At 37.3% G+C, this 18,482-nt stretch overlaps 1 protein-coding gene across 2 annotated transcripts in view; it reads left to right on the top strand.

The window, feature by feature from the left end:
• Positions 1–18,482, top strand: part of LOC134798260 (guanine nucleotide-binding protein G(o) subunit alpha) — an 84,529-nt gene that overhangs the window by 26,938 nt on the left and 39,109 nt on the right. For both annotated transcript variants that reach the window (XM_063770650.1, XM_063770651.1), the window contains exon 4: positions 12,467–12,627. In XM_063770650.1, coding sequence (XP_063626720.1) covers positions 12,467–12,627 — 161 coding nt within the window. The remainder of the gene's footprint in view (positions 1–12,466; positions 12,628–18,482) is intronic.

Raw genomic sequence — 18,482 nt, 5'->3', positions numbered from 1 at the left:
GCGGTACCGCACCGACTGGACCTAACCATTTGCTGCGTCCTGCAACACCGACGACGCTGCTGTATGTGTCCCGATTACACTACCTTACGAAGGTCGAGGAGATCGTGAAGTATGTACGAGCCAAGTCCGGATTCATCCTGAGGGTCGTGAAGTTGGAATCTCGACACAGTGTGAATTTTAATTCTTTTGTGCTGAGCGTTCCGACTGAACATCTAGCGACCTTCACCAAGGAGGAGTTTTGGCCGAAGGGTGTCAAGTTCCGGCGGTTCCGCGGCCGGCTCCCTGACACTGCGGGGTTGCGAACTGCATCGCAGCCATAATTGTGTTTTTAGTTTTAAGATATATTTTGTAATAATATGTATGCTAGTTTTAAGGTATTTATCTATGGGCCAATAGTTGCCTGAAAATAAATGTTTTCATTCATTCATTCATTCATTCATAAACTTGCTCAAAGTATCACATATCAGGTAAAATTTTCTTACGAAATTTACAAACTATTGGATCGAATGTTAGTAGAAATTTTTAAATTCGTATTTAATTTGGGGTAGTGGCATGTGGGGTAGGATACATAACAATATACTTCAATATAGCATATTTGCGAATTTTGGTCATACTTCATATTTTTTTGTTAAGTGTCATATTTATTTTGCGACATGTAATATTAGCCACGCCACTTCATATGTGACGTCCCACGGTCAAAGGTACCTTATGGCGGGTATGGAGTTATGCATACCCCAGTAATCTACAATAAATAAGCTATCGATAGCACAAAAGATCAACCTTCTAGGTTGCGTAGTTACAGAGATATGATTTTTTGAAAATAATGTTGTGAAATGAGCAACTTTACGATAAAGAAGTTTTAAGTTTAGCCGCCTAAAAAACTATGTTCCTGAAGTAAGTTACATAGTTGACTACAAATAATAATGCCTTATATATCTGAGATTAAAAAAATATTGCGACTTGTTCTGTAATGCAAATAGAAACTTTTGATATCGACTGATTTATGTGTATACTAACCAATCTCTTGAAAATAAAGTTTTATTTCATTTTCACGATTGATTGCAATGAGCTCTCAAGATTTAAATTTTATCTATTAGAAAACGACACTGACAGACAGTTTAAGCAAAAAACAATACCGATTTAGAGGTGAAAATGTATTTTCTGACTTTTTCATATAAAATCACAAAATTGAATATTTTTACTTTTAATGTGACACACAATCAATTTTTCTGAGCACATATGAAAGAAATTCTGTCATTCAAATGAAATAAATCCTAAAACCCCAACTAAATACTATATTTAACCCCTTATGCCACTTTAAACTTACATAACAATAACAGTATTTGCTCCATACATTTACGAAAAGGTACCTTATGGAAATAAATCTAATAATACATCACTACAAAATATCAATCATATTATAGTTTATCTTTTATGAATAGAAAATATAAATTTACATTAAACTGCCCCCAATTTAATTAGTTCTTCGTCATAATAATCTTAAAAAAGACCAATAATTTGTATGTAATGAAAAGGTACCTTGTGGTCAAGTTACATGATGAGGCATGATGATGATGGAACAGTTAGGATAAACTAATAATATTTTGGGGTTAAGATGGTATAAATCGTCTATTTCTTATCAATAATATATTTCGGTTGCTATTGAAGATAAGCGGCATTGAGGTTCAATGACCTCAGATATTCCATAAGGTAATGCGTCGGGTATTGGCATTTTTCAGCAAACCAATGGCTGATTTACTGCATGCGACCAAACCAAATGAAGATTATTCTAGTTAAGAAAGACTTGACGAGAGTAACTTTGGTATAATAGCAGTCTACTTGGATTTGTGATGTCGGTCTATGTACGGTTATAATATTTGCGAGGCGCCCCAACCAGAACTGAAATTATCAAATTAGTTTTGCAGAATGCTAATACAGTTCTCTACCAAACTTCTTTTCCCGTATTGACTAGTTTTTTTGGGAATTTTCAATCTTTTTTCCATAAGGTACCTTTTCTACTAAACTCTGAGACGACATTACTAGGCTTATAACTAACTTATAACAAAAATAAAAACAGGTAAACAAACGTTACGCATTAAGCTTTCAGATCACACAATAAAAAAAAATTGAGCATTTTTTCACCTCTTTACAAAACATTTAATATCTCCGAAACTAGAAACCCTCATAAGGTACCTTTTCCCGTGGAACGTCACATATGCTTTGCTCCCCTATATAACCACCACACCAGCTCGAAACGAAAAGTTCACCTGATATATGCTTTATTTCAAATCGAAACATGTTAAAAATAATCGAATTTAAACTGTTGTGTTTACGGTTTAGACCGTAAAATTATTCAATATTAAAAATAAACAAAATAAGTTAAATAAAGCCCCAAATTTGATGAATTGGATATCAGTATGACGCTCCTAAAATAAATCCTCTGCCACTCGTGCTTATGCCTACACATATTACGTGAATTACTCGGTGGTGTTCTATAAATATCGGTCGACAGTAAAAAGTAATCTCGATCGAACGACTCGGATCTAAGTAGGTACTTACTCAGAGTGCGCCTCGAGGCTTATTCAGAAAAGAAGATATAATATCGCCGTAATACCAATCCAATATGAAAGAATACGTCACTCTCACATATATGTAACATGTGTAGAGCGAGTGAGTTCTCGCAAGTACTAGGTTTTCGATATAATTATGATAGTTCAAATCAAATGCACCTTTAGAGAATAAAGCCAGCGTTTCCGTTGGCCACATGTTGATTGCAAAGTGATTTGACTAGAGCGCGTATATCCAACCGCAGTTATTGATTTAGTCTTATTTTGGTTAGTTCGTTTAACTAGTGTTACATCAGTCTTAAGAGTATGATTAATATGATTATAAATAATAATAATAAAAATCATAAACTAGACCATCCGTAAATACTACAGGCTATTTTTCATATCGTCCTTGTAAGTTTAATATTTAAGCATTTGCTGGGCACTGCTAGGTCTCGGTAAGCTACAATTATTTCTTGTCGCTGAGGCATGTTTCCGAAAAAAATCAAAAGAAGTTTTAGCAACATTCCATGTAAACTAGATGTGCGGATTAGTGAACACAGTAAAATTAGTGAAGAACCTTCAGCTGGTATCCTACTCCTATCTCCTATGACTGCTTTTTAGTACAATTAGAGGAAATGATAATGGCGACGACTTGTGCGATGAGATGAAGAGTTTTATCTGTCAGGTGACTGGTATAATATAAACATAACGAGTTACTGGTACAGCTAGAACATATTGTTGGACGGGATAGAACGTTTTAGATTGGCACAGAATGAGATAAGAAAACATGTACAAATATCGAACAAAAATCGATACTTAGATCACATACATCGAGGTCTTTAGCACAGCATCGCCGTTCCGTTTCGCCACCAGACCGATTCCCTTGCGATTTCCGAAAGTTTTTCTATTTAGGTTAAGTGTAGTCCTAATTGCATAAATATCGATTGTAACACAATGAACACAAGTAGTCAGAAGTCATTCATAAAGTAGCGATGACATGCATCTATTGGCATGGAATAAGTAATAGTACCTACAATAATAATAGTGGAATAAATAAAGTATGTAGTGCTGTATGGAACGTTCAAGAAATTGACCATGTCAATGATCAAGAATATGGGGAAAACCGTGGTTCCCATCATAATTTTAGCTGGACTAGCTAAAAAGGTTGCGAAGTTGATGTTTTTCATACATAAATGTATGTAGATAGGTACATACAATGTACATCTCTTGGTTACGCCTAGCAGTTGAATAGTGACAGTGATCGTTAGATTCGTTGAGAGTAACAATCAGGTTATAATGTAGATGTAAAGATTGTAAAGGTTTTATTCTTCCAACATTTCATATGGTATTCATTCTTATTTCCAAAGTTACAAGGCACATAGAGTTTTCTCCTGCAAAGAACCCATGTTTCAATTCCCCCCATACCTTGAAGTAAATATTTCACGTCTCGAAATGGTAGCAATATTCACTTTCGTGTAACTGCAGCGGTTTCAATTCCAACCAATGCTGTTCGTATGATCAATAGTAAGTATTTATTCACGAGTCTGCTGCAGCTTAATGCATTGTTTGTCGGACATTCGTCTGTTTCGTAGCCAATAGTAATAGAATTTATAATGAGATGATATTGGTATTCTCAGCAAATCTAGGTTTCGTGGGGGAGCAGGGGTGGTTAGAGTAGCGCTACCGCGTATTTCACGCAAAATGGCTGGAAAGGAAAATCAACTAACCGCTCTTGGAGTGATGATCGAACTTTACATTTGGTTTCACAAATTCTTTAACAATGCCCTTATTGGTCCGAGGCCGAGATGCGCTGCGAATGCTGCGATACCAAAATGAGATTTTGAATGAGACGAACATGTAGATAGAAAATCGCCCCTCATCTTCCTCGATGTTCCGGTAGATTCATGACTAGACAACATAACGACATAACTGTCCGAACCGCATCAGGCGAGGTATTGTCCTGTCTTGTCTCATTCTCTTCCCAATTTCACCACAATAACACGGCTTCGCAACAACTCGTCCCTCTATTATTTATATTATATCATAACACCCGAATAATAGGTACATGTTATCTATATTCTGTGTAGCTTTCCTGCATTATATATTCTCATGTTATACTTTAAAATATAATATGTCTCATCTCATAATTTACGGGTTCATTTCTAGAACAGATTCAAAACAAATAAGGCCAAGCAGAACTTTACCTTTAAGGCCAAATTGTATTATATGTTCTCTAATCTCTACCTACGTTTTGATTACCTTAGACAATAAATAAATAAACGGTGTTATTTTTAAGACGCTACTAATGTGGACTTTGACATCTGAAATGGGGTGTCTATTAAGCCCTTGCTACACGGTCGCCGACAAGCCTTCTAACCGTCTGACCTTGATCAGTTTTGGTCAAATTCTGTTGGTAACAACTGTCTACACGGTCCGGGACGGACGCCACGCGGTCTGAAGGCTTGTCGGCGACCGTGTAGCAGGGGCTTTAGGGAATGCTCCCGGTACCGAGTTTGTATGGCGAGAACCGGGAATTCCCGGCTCCGGTACTGTGTTTGTATAGAAAACTGGTACCGGGAACACTCCCTAGTGTCTATGGCAACATGTACTAACCTAGAGCCTCTAGATATGAAATAAAGAATTGTATTGATTGTGCTAAAAAATTGCGTAACGCAAGTGACGCGCATCGCTTGAGCTCGAACGACCACTGATAAGATATCTCTCGCTTTACGTCTACATCGTAAACACAGGTACAATGGACATTTACAGGACAGATCTCTACACTGTAGCCGCTAAAACATTGTTAGATAGCCTTGATTCTCTATACTTTTGTTAGATACATATGTAGTTGTCCAGTAACTTGTTACACATTTTTAACTTTCTTATGCGCCCTGCCATATGTAATTTCCGAACAATTACTCTTATTATAATCCAGACCTTAGCAATAATCTTTCCCCCCTTATGCACGAAAAAACGCAATTACTTCTCTACTACTTTTTTATCACTACACGGCTTCTCTTGAAATACTGAAGCTCCTTAGGATTAAATTATGCACCAAGTAACAATGTTAAGTTTTTGCCTATACAGCACGTATGAAAAGCCTGTCTCCCTTTGTTCCTACTTATGAATGGCAACGTCAATCTAACCCTTCAAAGCGTTATCAGCGGAGATAGCGCCGAGTGACGGCCGGGCGTGTTGGTACATAGCTCACTAAACTCACTAATGACGGCCTAGCTCGTGACTCTATCTACCAAACCATTTTAATTTTATGATTTATACCGGAATAACAGGAACGAAAGGGCTTTGTTGTAATGTTAAACGATTGTAGGGAATTTATGTCAGCCTGGTTAAAACAATTCTTATATCATAATCAAGTATGCAATTTTAAACATTATATATTTTTATATATGTACTTATTTCATAATTTATACCTCTGATGTTTCTTATTGTGTGTACCTGTACCTACACACAGTCTAATAATCGTTAGTTATTATTAGAGTTTACTAATAGGATTGGAATAAGAGGAAATATGTGCCATTATAAGCTTTATAATTGAATCACTGTAAAAACATAAAAGTCCAAGCTCTCATCATCTTTGCAGCTTCCAAATGGGCAAAATTTAGTTTTGAATACGATGTACGATACGAGTAAGATTGTAGAAATACCAACATTGTAATAAAATATCAAACCCGGTATAGATGAAAATAAAGTAAGTCACAAACTACAGTTTTAAACAAACACAACGAATCTTCTGTTACGCGTTGAGCCATCACCGGGATTTCCCATTGTGCAAAATAATAATCATCGGTATATGTAACAGAAGAGTGGATAATTTCAATAAAGACAACACCATTAAACCTCATGAACTCTGGTAGGGTGTCGCAAAAAAATCTCAAGGTAAAACACGGATCGATATCAGTGTAGGTGTATGTAGCAAACTACTTTGTTCACTTAATTGTTTTAAATGTAATGTTCGATCAATGGTTAATCACCTTTATCATAGTAATGACCTAATGACGTGAAAGCCAAAGTTATGCATAAAAGGGTTCAAATTGCCAGGGGTCATGCGTGGCCAAAGCTCTAAATTCGCTAATCGGATACCACGGCCATTTTTCACTTTAGTTACCATAGGCAAACGGATCGTAAAACGTTATTTAAATAAGAGCAGAGAGACGAATAAATGGCGAATGTAAATAAAAGTGCAGCATGTAGATGTAGATATCGAGCTAGGGTGGCGGGCGCGAATGGGTGTTCTAGTGTTGCTATATGCAGTGGTCCAAAAATTGGTAAAATAGGTGAAGTTTCGAAATCTGAATGAGAATAATACATACGAGTAATATCTGGGAGACGGAAAAAACATATAAAAATTCAAAAGTGCTCGTTTTCCCAGAGATAAGATCTAGCTAGATCGATTTTTCACTCCCGAAAGACCCCATTTTGCAAATATCATCGAAATCGTTAGATAGAGCCGTGTCCGAGATCCCCGAAATATATAAAATATTGTATACACGGTGTAACATGAGGAAACCGAATAACTTTAACAGCGTATTCCTGATCATATTTAGAGACAAAAATGTCCTATAAACTTTTTTTGGCGAAATTGACCTAAACTCATATTACATTTTTTCCTTCTTTTTTCGGTTTCCTCATGTTACACCGTGTATACAAGAATTGCTCGTTTAAAGGTAGAAGATACATATAACGATGCAAATTTTCTCTCTGAGACTCCGTTCGTTCTGTTAACATAACCCATACTGACCTAGACTGATGGATGTGACACAGGCTGACACAGCCAGCCCATGACCGGATCAATCGGAAACATTTGAACCCTACACCTAAACGGAGGGTAACAAACATGTTGAAAAGAAGAAGATTGAATAAGTTTATCAATCGGTAATTTAAAAAAGTAATAAAGTAACGATTGCCAAAATAATCTCAGACTACGTAAAAACTTACATCAGAAAATTTATTATGTCGGCTGCATATAATTTGTATAAACACAAAATGTATTTCACATGATTATTATGGCAATACTGGAGGGTTGTGAATGACGAGGCCGGGTTCCGCGGTCCGGCCACGCATGCGTCCTAACCCTGTACTGTACTATTGTAGAGCGTTCGCCTTTACGACAATACGACCCAACGTCACTGTGACCTCTAGATCCGTAACAATCACCCCTAATCGGAGACCAAGCGTATACTGGTTACTCGTCTGCGTCTGGTACGTGACAGGAATTGCCTCCCTTGCTTTCTCACTCCGCCACCCGTCATAATTGCAAACGTATCTCACCAAATCCCTCTGCACCCGGAACCCACGCCCGAACAAGTATTTGTTTCAGCGTAGGATTATACGCCGCATTGCCGTTGTGTTAACTTATTTGTTATGATAGCGTCGTGATTGCAAAAAATAAAAGCTGGCTGCTTTTCTTTAGTCACAAGTGGAATTACGCAACGAGAGGAGAGGGCCCTTTATTTCCAGGCCCTACACGAAGGGGGTCGGCGAGCGAAAGTAGGAATAATAAGTCTGTTCACTAAAATGCTAATCTTATTAGCGTGCTAGTTCTGGAAAGACTTCTCAAACGGCTATTGCCTTATGGCTCCTCTACACGATGGGCCAACGCCGGCCAATCCAAGGGACGCAGCCATGCGGTAGAATGAGCTAGCAATAAGCCAACCGACACCAATACCCTCTACACGTTGTCCCAACATATTGGGCCAATAGGTTGGGCCAACGTGTAGAGGAGCCATTATACGTAACTAGACTATTCCTACATTAATATGCGTGTAAGATAACAATGGAATCATAACTAACATAATAAATTGAATAATAAAATCTAGTAGCATTTGTTGAAACGATATTCCTTATACAGCTTTATGCTGCAGGCGAAGTGATTACGAATACGAACATATATTTTATACATATATTATAAACAATACAACTTTCAACATGGTTATAAACTTTGAAACAAACCTCACAGTTATTCCAATTTGTTTATGTATACGTTATAACGACTACTTGTGTATGTATGGTGTTTTATTTTATTAAAATACACTGATATTCATAATTATGAAGAAATTATTAATTAAATAATTAGACGGTTGTGTGAGATGTTCGTACACGCCTATTAATAGACATTACCGCGTTATGGTACAGTCAGTAGCAGAAGTTGCTAAGCGGGCGAGGTGTTCAAAATTACCTTATCACGCTCTTATTCTCTTAACAATAAAGTCGCGTCAAGTTCATTTTGAACACCTGGCCCGCATAGCAACTTCTGCTGCTGACTGTACTTATGGTTTCAATCTAAATTCTTTTATTAGTTAAAACAACTTTAAACGTCACGGTTCTTCTACTTCTCATGAATATTTTTGCAATAAAATGCTCTATATCGCAAAATATAGTTACAAACTGCTATAATTTTACTCTTTCTATTTCTGTAGGTATGTCGTTTTAGTACGTTTACTACAAGTTATATTTTCAAGTTATGTTATAAGATTATATGATTGGATACCGATCTCGGATTTACCAATGTGCCTGTAGACATTAAATTTATTAGACGACTCATCGACGCTGTATTGTCTACGAGAGACATTCTCTGAAAGTTTTTCGAATTCTCGACTCTTCTTGGAGGGTTTCGCGAATCTGTTAGTTTTACTGAACTTGGCCTTAACCTTTCTTAGTGTATTTAAATGTTTACTTTTGTACGTGGGAGATATTTTTGAGATAGCTATATTTCTGTAATACAGACTATTTTTACACTCCAGAATATAAAATATTGATGAAACTACACCACAATATGAAGTGTAGTGACATTTAAAAAAAAAATAAAAAAAAATGCGCTTGGTGTTTTAAGTTTTTGTTTGATGACCACTATACGTCAACAACGTAACACGAATTTTGCATTTTTCTTCTTCTCATGTACTAACATAAAATATTAAATCTAACCAGTGTTGCCAGATGGTCACAAAAGTCACATTTTTCGTGACTTTTCGCCTTCTCGTGTGACCTGTGCGTGACTTACGATCTTGAGGCAATTTTTGTGACTTTTTAAGCTAGACGAATTTTGGACCCATGGTTAAAATGCTAGGGGAACTAAAGTGGAAAACACAACTTTTTTTCTTTCAGATCGATTATTTCCGAAAATATTAAGTTGATCAAAAATAGTCCTTAAAGACCCTTATTCATTTTAAAAGACATATCCAAGACACCCACACTATAGGGTAAAAGCGAAAAAAAAAATCATCCCCACTTAATGTAGGGGAGTCACCCTAAAAAAATATTTTTTCTAGTTTATATTTTATGACTTTGTCAGTGTAGCAAATTTTTTATATTCATGCCAAATTTAATAATAGAAAGTAGAAAAAAATATTTTTTTATGGTGGCTGCCCTACATTAAAGTGGGGATGAATTTTTTTTTGCTTCCACCCTATAGTGTGGGATGTCGTTAGATAGGTCTTTTAAAACGAATACACTTCAAGAACCATTTTTTGATCAACTTAATATTTTCGGAAATAATCGATCTGAAAGAAAAAAAGTTGTGTTTTCCCCTTTAGTTCCCCTAACTTTTGAACCATGGGTCCAAAAAATATGAAAAAAATCATAAAAACATAGCTTAGTAAAGACTTTCAAGGAAAAATATAGCGAACCTAATCGGTATAGCTGTTTTTGAGTTTTTGCGAATAGTCTATTTTGACAGACGGGTAACTACGGAACCCTACACTGAACATGGCCCGACATGCTCTAAACCGGTTTTTTTTATATTTTATCAGCAGGCCCCAATTTCACCACGGTGACAGGTGCGACAATTGTAAAACATCACTGTTGCTGACGTCACATGCATCCATGGGCTACGGTTACCGCTTACCATCGGGCGGGCCGTATTTCTGTTTGCCACCATCATTGTATTATTTAAAAAAACTTTATTATATCGGAAAAACAGATATTTCTCTTGCTAAGTTTATGACAATTGTCACAAGAAACACTACAATTGTCACGAAATTCCGACATACTCGTATAACTCATTTCCTGTCAAGATTCACCAACAATTCTACAAATATGTCGACTAGAAAAAATAATTCTTGTTTCACAACATAATTGTAAGACATACAATTGTAGCAAAATGCCTGTCATGTTTGTAAGTATTTCTATAGAAAATATTTTATAAAATTGTAATATGTCACCTGTCGCTTGACAATTGTCGCTCGACATATGTCACTGACAATTGTAGCCGTGGTGAAATTGGGGCCTGGTCACTTAACTTGCTTACTCCAAACTAAAATTTTTATTTATGATGAACAATTACGAAAAAAACCGGGCAAGTGCGAGTCGGACTCGCGCACGAAGGGTTCCGTACCATAATGCAAAAAAAAAAACGAAAAAAAAAGCAAAAAAAAAACGGTCACCCATCCAAGTACTGACCACTTTGCTTAACTTTGGTCAAAAATCACGTTTGTTGTATGGGAGCCCCATTTAAATCTTTATTTTATTCTGTTTTTAGTATTTGTTGTTATAGCGGCAACAGAAATACATCATCTGTGAAAATTTCAACTGTCTAGCTATCACGGTTCGTGAGATACAGCCTGGTGACAGACGGACGGACGGACGGACGGACGGACAGCGAAGTCTTAGTAATAGGGTTCCGTACCCAAAGGGTAAAACGGGACCCTATTACTTAAACCGTCTATTTTTTAACTCTAATTTAACTTTAACAACCTGAAGCTCCTAAAGTATTGATCGTAGAGTAAAATTAAACATAACCAAATTTGTAGGAAATTGTATGATAAAACTTTTGTCCGAAGTAATAGGCTACCTCGCACAACGTATCAGCATTGCGATACAGCGAGGAAATGCCGCCAGCATCCTTGGAACAATGCCTCAAGGGCCTATTTTAGATTTAAGCTAGTTATTAATTTAGTTTAGTAGTACCGAAGTAATTATAATGCTATTTGTACATATATTCGAGATATGAGCAAAAATAAGAAAAAAGGTACCTTTAACCCTCCCTGCACCCTCAGCACACCCCCTACCCTCGAGGACTTTTAGTATGTTTATTTAGACACCACAAGGTATATACCAATTTTCAAAACTACTCGAATTATTTCCGCAGATTTTTCTAATTTGCTTGGGTTATTTCTTAATTTTTTAACTTTCTCATTGACCCCCCAAAAGTAGCCCCCATGCTTAAAATTCATTTGTTTACATGACTTACATGTCCGTCTTTGGGTCACTAATTCCACCAATTTGTACCAAATTTCAACTTAATTGGTCCAGTAGTTTCCGTGAAAATAGGCTGTGACAGACGGACAGACAGACAGACAGACGCACGAGTGATCCTATAAATAAGGGTTCCGTTTTTTCTTTTTGAGGAAAAATCATAAAAGGTTAGTAGATTTTTTGTGAAATATATTATTTTCTGAATTTCTTCTAACAAAATCGATTTACCTACCCATACAATACAATAATATAAAAATGTGACTTGAGCAGCAAAAACGTGACTTTTAGGGAAACGAAACGTAACTTATGACTCCAGAGCCCTGGCAACACTGAATCTAACGTCGAGCGGCGAGCCTTTACAATGAATATAGGGTGATTCGCCAGTAACTGGCCGGTTTTAGTAACTGGCCGCCCTAAACTAAAAATGAATTCTATTCACCTATAAACAGAATTCATTTTAGTATAAGGCGGCTAGTTATTGAAGCCTGGCCAGTTATTGAAACCTTATACATACTAAAATGAACTCTGTTTATAGGTGAATAGAATTCATTTGGTGGCCAATTACTAACAGTGGCCAGTTACTGGCGAATTACCCTACATATTTTATGATATATAAGTATATAACTTCATTACCTAAAAGTGTAACTATTTCATTCATCCATACTGTACCTATACTCGTATAATCAATGTCCCACGTCTTTTCACAGAGCGACGGCAAGATGGTGTTCGACGTGATCCAACGAATGGAGGACACGGAGCCGTTCAGTGAGGAGTTGCTCGCGGCGATGAAGAGGCTCTGGGCCGACGCCGGCGTTCAGGAGTGCTTCGGCCGATCCAACGAGTACCAGCTCAATGATTCAGCCAAATAGTAAGTGTGCCCGTTGCCAGTTCCATTTTATTATGTTTAGGCGTTTTGTGTAAACTTTTACCCCATTATGCAAAAGCACCACTGTACTATGCCTTATGGGAAACGGTCGAAGAGATAGTTCAGAACCGGAAACCGCTACCAACTTTTAGTATGTTGTTGGGCATGGCATTGGGTCTCGAAAACTGCCGGGAGACAGCGGCGCCGGCCATCTACTTCAGCGGAATGACGTCATCAAAATGACTCCCGCTTCGTTGCGAAATGACAATATTGGGTTTAGAGTGGAATTCTACCAGGATTGAATAGAGTAAAACATTATTTGTGCAGACAGAAAAACGATATATATATTCATTTGTTCAAGTAAACTGACAAAATAGAAAACCACAGACAAAACAAAATAGTCGCCAGCTCATGGCGTAAGGTTTACAACCTGATAGGTTTATATGTTCTAACACCTGCCCTTAAACCGAACAGTTTAAACCGAGATTAGAAACACAATTAAAATGTTTGTCCTTGCTTAAAGGCTTTGTCAAAACATCCGCAGGCATTTGATCAGTAGACAAGTATTCTAAGTTAATAATTTTATCACTTACGACTTGCCGCACATAATGATGTCGAATGTCTATATGTTTACTTCTACTATGGTTGATTTGACTGTTGCAAATCTTCTGCGCCGACTGACTATCGTTGTATAGAGTAATGGGTAAGTATTTACTTAGGCATTCATGTAAAAAGGTCCTTATGAATGTAGCTTCCTTCGCTCCTTCACATAACCCTATGTACTCAGATTCGGTTGAAGACAAGGCAATGGTTCTTTGCTTACGACTCTCCCATGACACAGCTGAGCCGCCAATCTTGTACACATACCCTGTATACGAACGTCGGTCTAGCGGGTTGGATGCCCAATCAGCATCTACATATCCTGTAACAGATAATATTGATTTCTCATATTGTAAGGAATAATCCATTGTTCCTTTTAAATATCGAAGAACACGCTTCGCCGCTTTCCAGTGCGTTTCAGAATAACAGTTGTTGAACTGGCTTAATAGGCTTGCTGCATGGGCAATATCTGGTCTTGTGCACACCGCTAAATACATAATACATCCAATCAGGCTTCTGAACTTTGAGTCAGGATCAGTCTGTTCTCCCTTTTCAAATTTCAAGCCGGTCTCTAAAGGTGTGCTCACAGGTTTGCAGTCCGCCATATTAAATTGTTCTAATACTTTCTGTATGTAATTTTTCTGATCAAGAGTAATTTTATTTTTATCTTGAGTCAATCTCATGCCCAGTACATGCGTAGCACGACCAAGATCCTTCATCTCAAATATTCTCATCAGTTCTTCCTTCAGCTTTTTCTTCTCTGGTGTATCTTTACTGGAAATCAGAATGTCATCAACATATAGTGCTAATATAATGAGGTTACCACTATCATTCGATTTTATGTAAACACAGGGCTCGCTGAGTGATTTTCTGAACTTGAGAACCTTCAGGGCATTATCAATTTTGTCGTACCAGGCCTTTGATGCCTGTTTCAGTCCATAGACTGCTTTGTTAAGCTTGAATACGTAGTTTTCTTTACCTTTTACTTTGTACCCATCTGGCTGTTCCATATACACAGTCTCCTTTAAATCACCATTAAGAAAGGCTGTCTTCACATCCATGTGATCAACTTTCATGTCTAAGTTGACTGCCAGGGCAAGTAAAGTACGTATGGTTGAGTATCTTACCACAGGAGAGTAGGTCTCATTGTAGTCTACGCCATATTCCTGGGTAAATCCTTTAGCTACAAGTCTAGCTTTGTAACGAAGTAGCTGACCTTCCAATCCAAGTTTCTTTTTGAAAATCCATTTGCATTTTACAGCTTTCTTTCCAACAGGCAATGTTGTCAATGTCCAGGCTCTGTTCTTTTCAAATGACTTGTACTCATCCGCAATTGCTTCCTTCCAATGTTCTTTTTCAGGTCCTGACAGCGCTTCATGAATTGTCTTTGGTTCAGCACCTTGACAAGCAGCTGTCATTGCAATCGCAGCATTAGCGGAGTCTGTCATTTCTTCATACTCACTGGAGCCTTGATCCGTAGTCATATCAGGATTCCAAGTGACATCGTTAGGATCATCCACAAAACTGGAACTAGAAGTGCTCGATTCATTTTCAGATACTTCAGGTACTTCCTCAATAGGATCAGCTGGCAAAGGATCTGCAGGTAAAGGTTCTGCATTTCTAGTAGTATTATCCATGCCATCACTAAGTAAATGTAACTGGCCATCAGTAGTAGGATTTTGCTGATTCAGTTTTATATCTTTATACATTTTCTCTTCAAAGAACTGTACATCTCGAGACTTAATACATTTAGACGGGTTTTGAGGGTCAATCAGTCTATATCCTTTTGATCCATCGCAATATCCCACAAATACATACATTTTGCTTTTTGCATCTAATTTCTTACGTTTTTCACTAGGGATCATTGCATAGGCAACACAGCCAAATACTCTCAAATTGGATAAATTAACTTTATTACCTGACCATAGCTCTTCAGGTGTGGTCCCTCTTACCGCCTTACTTGGTGACTTATTCTTAATGTATATTGCTGTATTCAACGCCTCGGCCCAGAACCTCGGGTCCATTCCAGCATCCTGCAGCATGCAGCATCCTGCCTGCATAATTGTGCGGTTGGCGCGTTCCGCGACTCCATTCTGGGCTGCAGAATATGGTATGGTTGTCTGGTGCTGGATGCCGTGCTCTCTCAGAAACATCTGGAACTGTTTATTCACATATTCAGTGCCGTTATCTGAACGAATTGCTTTTATCTTTAAGTCAGTTTGATTCTCAACAAAACTCTTAAAGGTTTTAAATACAGACAATACTTCACCTTTACTTTTAATAAAATATCCAAAAGTCATTCTAGAATAATCATCAATGAAAGTCAAGAGATATCTACTGCCACTGAATGAGGAAACTGGCATAGGTCCCATTAAGTCAGTATGAATCAGACCAAGTTTCTCAGTAGCTCTGGTATAAGACCTTTTAGGGAATGGTAATCGACTTTGTTTCCCTTCAAGACATGCTACACACGGAGTATGTTTATCATTAGTGTAATCAATTCCACTAGCCATACCTTGTTTCAGTAAATCCATACTCCTTCTGTTCAGATGTGAAAGTCTGCGATGCCACAACTCCTGGGATGGCTTCGTTTCACACAGATTAGCAGCTTCCGGAACCCTTGAAAGAACCTCAGGCACTCGCTCACCCAAAACCTCAGAGTGACATGCCGCAGCTAGCTCGCATCCATGTGACGGTTGACTCGCTATGTCCAGTTCATAGACGCCGTTCACCTTCGTGGCACTGGCAATTACGTCTTTGCCACAGTAAATATAGCACTTTTGCTTCTTAAAAAGCACCTCAAGTCCTTTGTCTACCATCTTGCCAACGGAAATAAGATTTGTTGACAATCCCGGCACGTAAACAACGTCGCTTAGTTTCGTTGTTTCACTGTGTCCTTTTAACAACAATTCCACGGTTCCATGTCCCTCACTATGTAACTTTTCTTTATTCGCCACTGTTACTGAACGCGGAGTTTCCAAAACATAATTTTGCAATAACGTTTTATCGTTTGACATGTGACTTGTAGAGCCACTGTCAACGTAGAACGAGTTTGACTTGACGTCAACTGTCAAAGCGGTTAGCAACGTTCCGTTCCATGCTTTTTCACTCTTCTCACTGCGTTCCTTACTTTTATTGGCTTTGTTCGGACAGTTTTTCGCATAATGATTTGGTTTCTTACATATGAAGCACTTAACCTTCGATGGATGTTTGTTGACACTTTTTGTACTAGAACCCCGGTTTGTAAACATAGAACTTTCTTCGGTCTTATCGTCTCTTCGTAAATTTTCTTGTAGTAATTTACTTCTAACTGTTTCACTGCACAATGTAACGTTCGAGTTTTCCAATGCCATTATAAGTGGATCATAGTCTGGTGGTAGACCACTTAACATAATGACTGACAGGAAATCGTCATCTAATGGAGAATTTATGTCTCGTAGTTGTTGATCTATATCCATGATCTTCAAGAGATACGCCTCCATATCTTTACATTGCTCTAGTTTCAATCCAAATAAAGTACGTAGCAGGCCTAGTTTTCTACATAGCCCTTTGTCTTCGTAGGCCTTTTTTAAATTGTTCCAAGCTTCGTATCCAGTCTTTGCGTTACGTACATGTGAAAACGATGACGGTTGCACCATCAGGCATATTTTTGCAAGCGTTCTCTGTTGTCGACGCTCATCGCTGATCTTGGGAACGCCGGGTGACGCTTCCTCTGTGCAATCCCATAGATTCTCGTGAATCAAATACATACGCATCGAAAACTTCCAGTTTCCATAGTTGGCTATGCCACTGAGCTTTTCGAAATTGACTGCGATCCCGGAACTCGACCCGGAAGACGAGGTCGTCGTCGACAAATTTTCATTCGACATTTTCGAATTAATTTTGTACTTTTTGCCGAAAACTATTTACGTACTAATTATTCGCGTATCCTGGGCCCAAACCTATTGGGTTTAGAGTGGAATTCTACCAGGATTGAATAGAGTAAAACATTATTTGTGCAGACAGAAAAACGATATATATATTCATTTGTTCAAGTAAACTGACAAAATAGAAAACCACAGACAAAACAAAATAGTCGCCAGCTCATGGCGTAAGGTTTACAACCTGATAGGTTTATATGTTCTAACAATATTGCATACTGGACCCAAACTATGCATGGCACATACACGTGTGGGGTATTAAATGAAAGCCAATTAAATAAACTATATTTCATTTATAAAGTGTGTACCAAAAAATGCAACATTTTAAGAGAAATTTACAAAAAACTAAAAATGACGTAAAAAAATATTCGATTATTTGGGTTTTACAACCAAACCAAAAGTCGGGCGATAAAGCAATGTACTACAACATTAAAGAAGACGTCTCAAGCCATACACTGATACCAATAAAATAGGACCAAATATGTGGAAATTATGCATCAAAATGTAGATATTTGCCCATACAAATCCATAAAAGTTAAAAAAATCCAAATTGGTAATTTTCAGGATAATCCGCATAAGCTTCTAGTATGTTATTAGCAATATGACCTGGATTCTAAAACTGCCGGGAGACCATCTCTGTTGTTCCTCAGTTACGAATAATGACGTCATATAAATAATCACTGCCGAATTTCGTAAAATGTAAATTATAGCTATACCACGAGTCTCACATACACGTCAGTTACATGTAATGAAAGGTTATTGAATGTATTATGATTCACCTAAACATTGTTTGTAAAAAAATGTACGGTTAAAGAACTATAAACAAAGAAATAACACTTTTTATGAAAAAAGTAGGTGTATATCAATTTAATAGCTAACTTAAAAATGTTAATAAAATGTTGCGTATATTATCAGAAAAAAACAGTTATTCAGGTTTAGGATACTGCTTAAATGTTAGATTTTCATTAAAAACTGAGAAAGTTATGCAAAAAGAACTAAAGCGCGCCATCAATTCTACCTACAACGGGCTCATATTATGCAATGTACAGTCCTAAGTATCGGGCAAGAAATGAAAGTACAGAACGTAAAATGAATTCAAATGTAATTTTTGACCAACACATATAAAAAAAAACCGGCCAAGTGCGAGTCGCACTCGCGTTTCTAGGGTTCCGTATAGGGTTGCCAACTTTTTTTTGGTGGAATATAGTATTTTCCAGAATAAGGCATCAAAAATATAGTACACTTCAAAAAAATATAGTACTTTTAGATAAAATACTAAACATGAGTGTAATATACGTTTAATCGGAAATTTAACGCATTTAGTATTTTAGCGTACTA

The sequence above is a fragment of the Cydia splendana genome, chromosome 16 (genome assembly GCF_910591565.1).
Source record: "Cydia splendana chromosome 16, ilCydSple1.2, whole genome shotgun sequence".
Taxonomy (NCBI): Eukaryota; Metazoa; Arthropoda; class Insecta; order Lepidoptera; family Tortricidae; genus Cydia; species Cydia splendana.
This window is presented reverse-complemented; position numbering and strand designations above follow the sequence as displayed.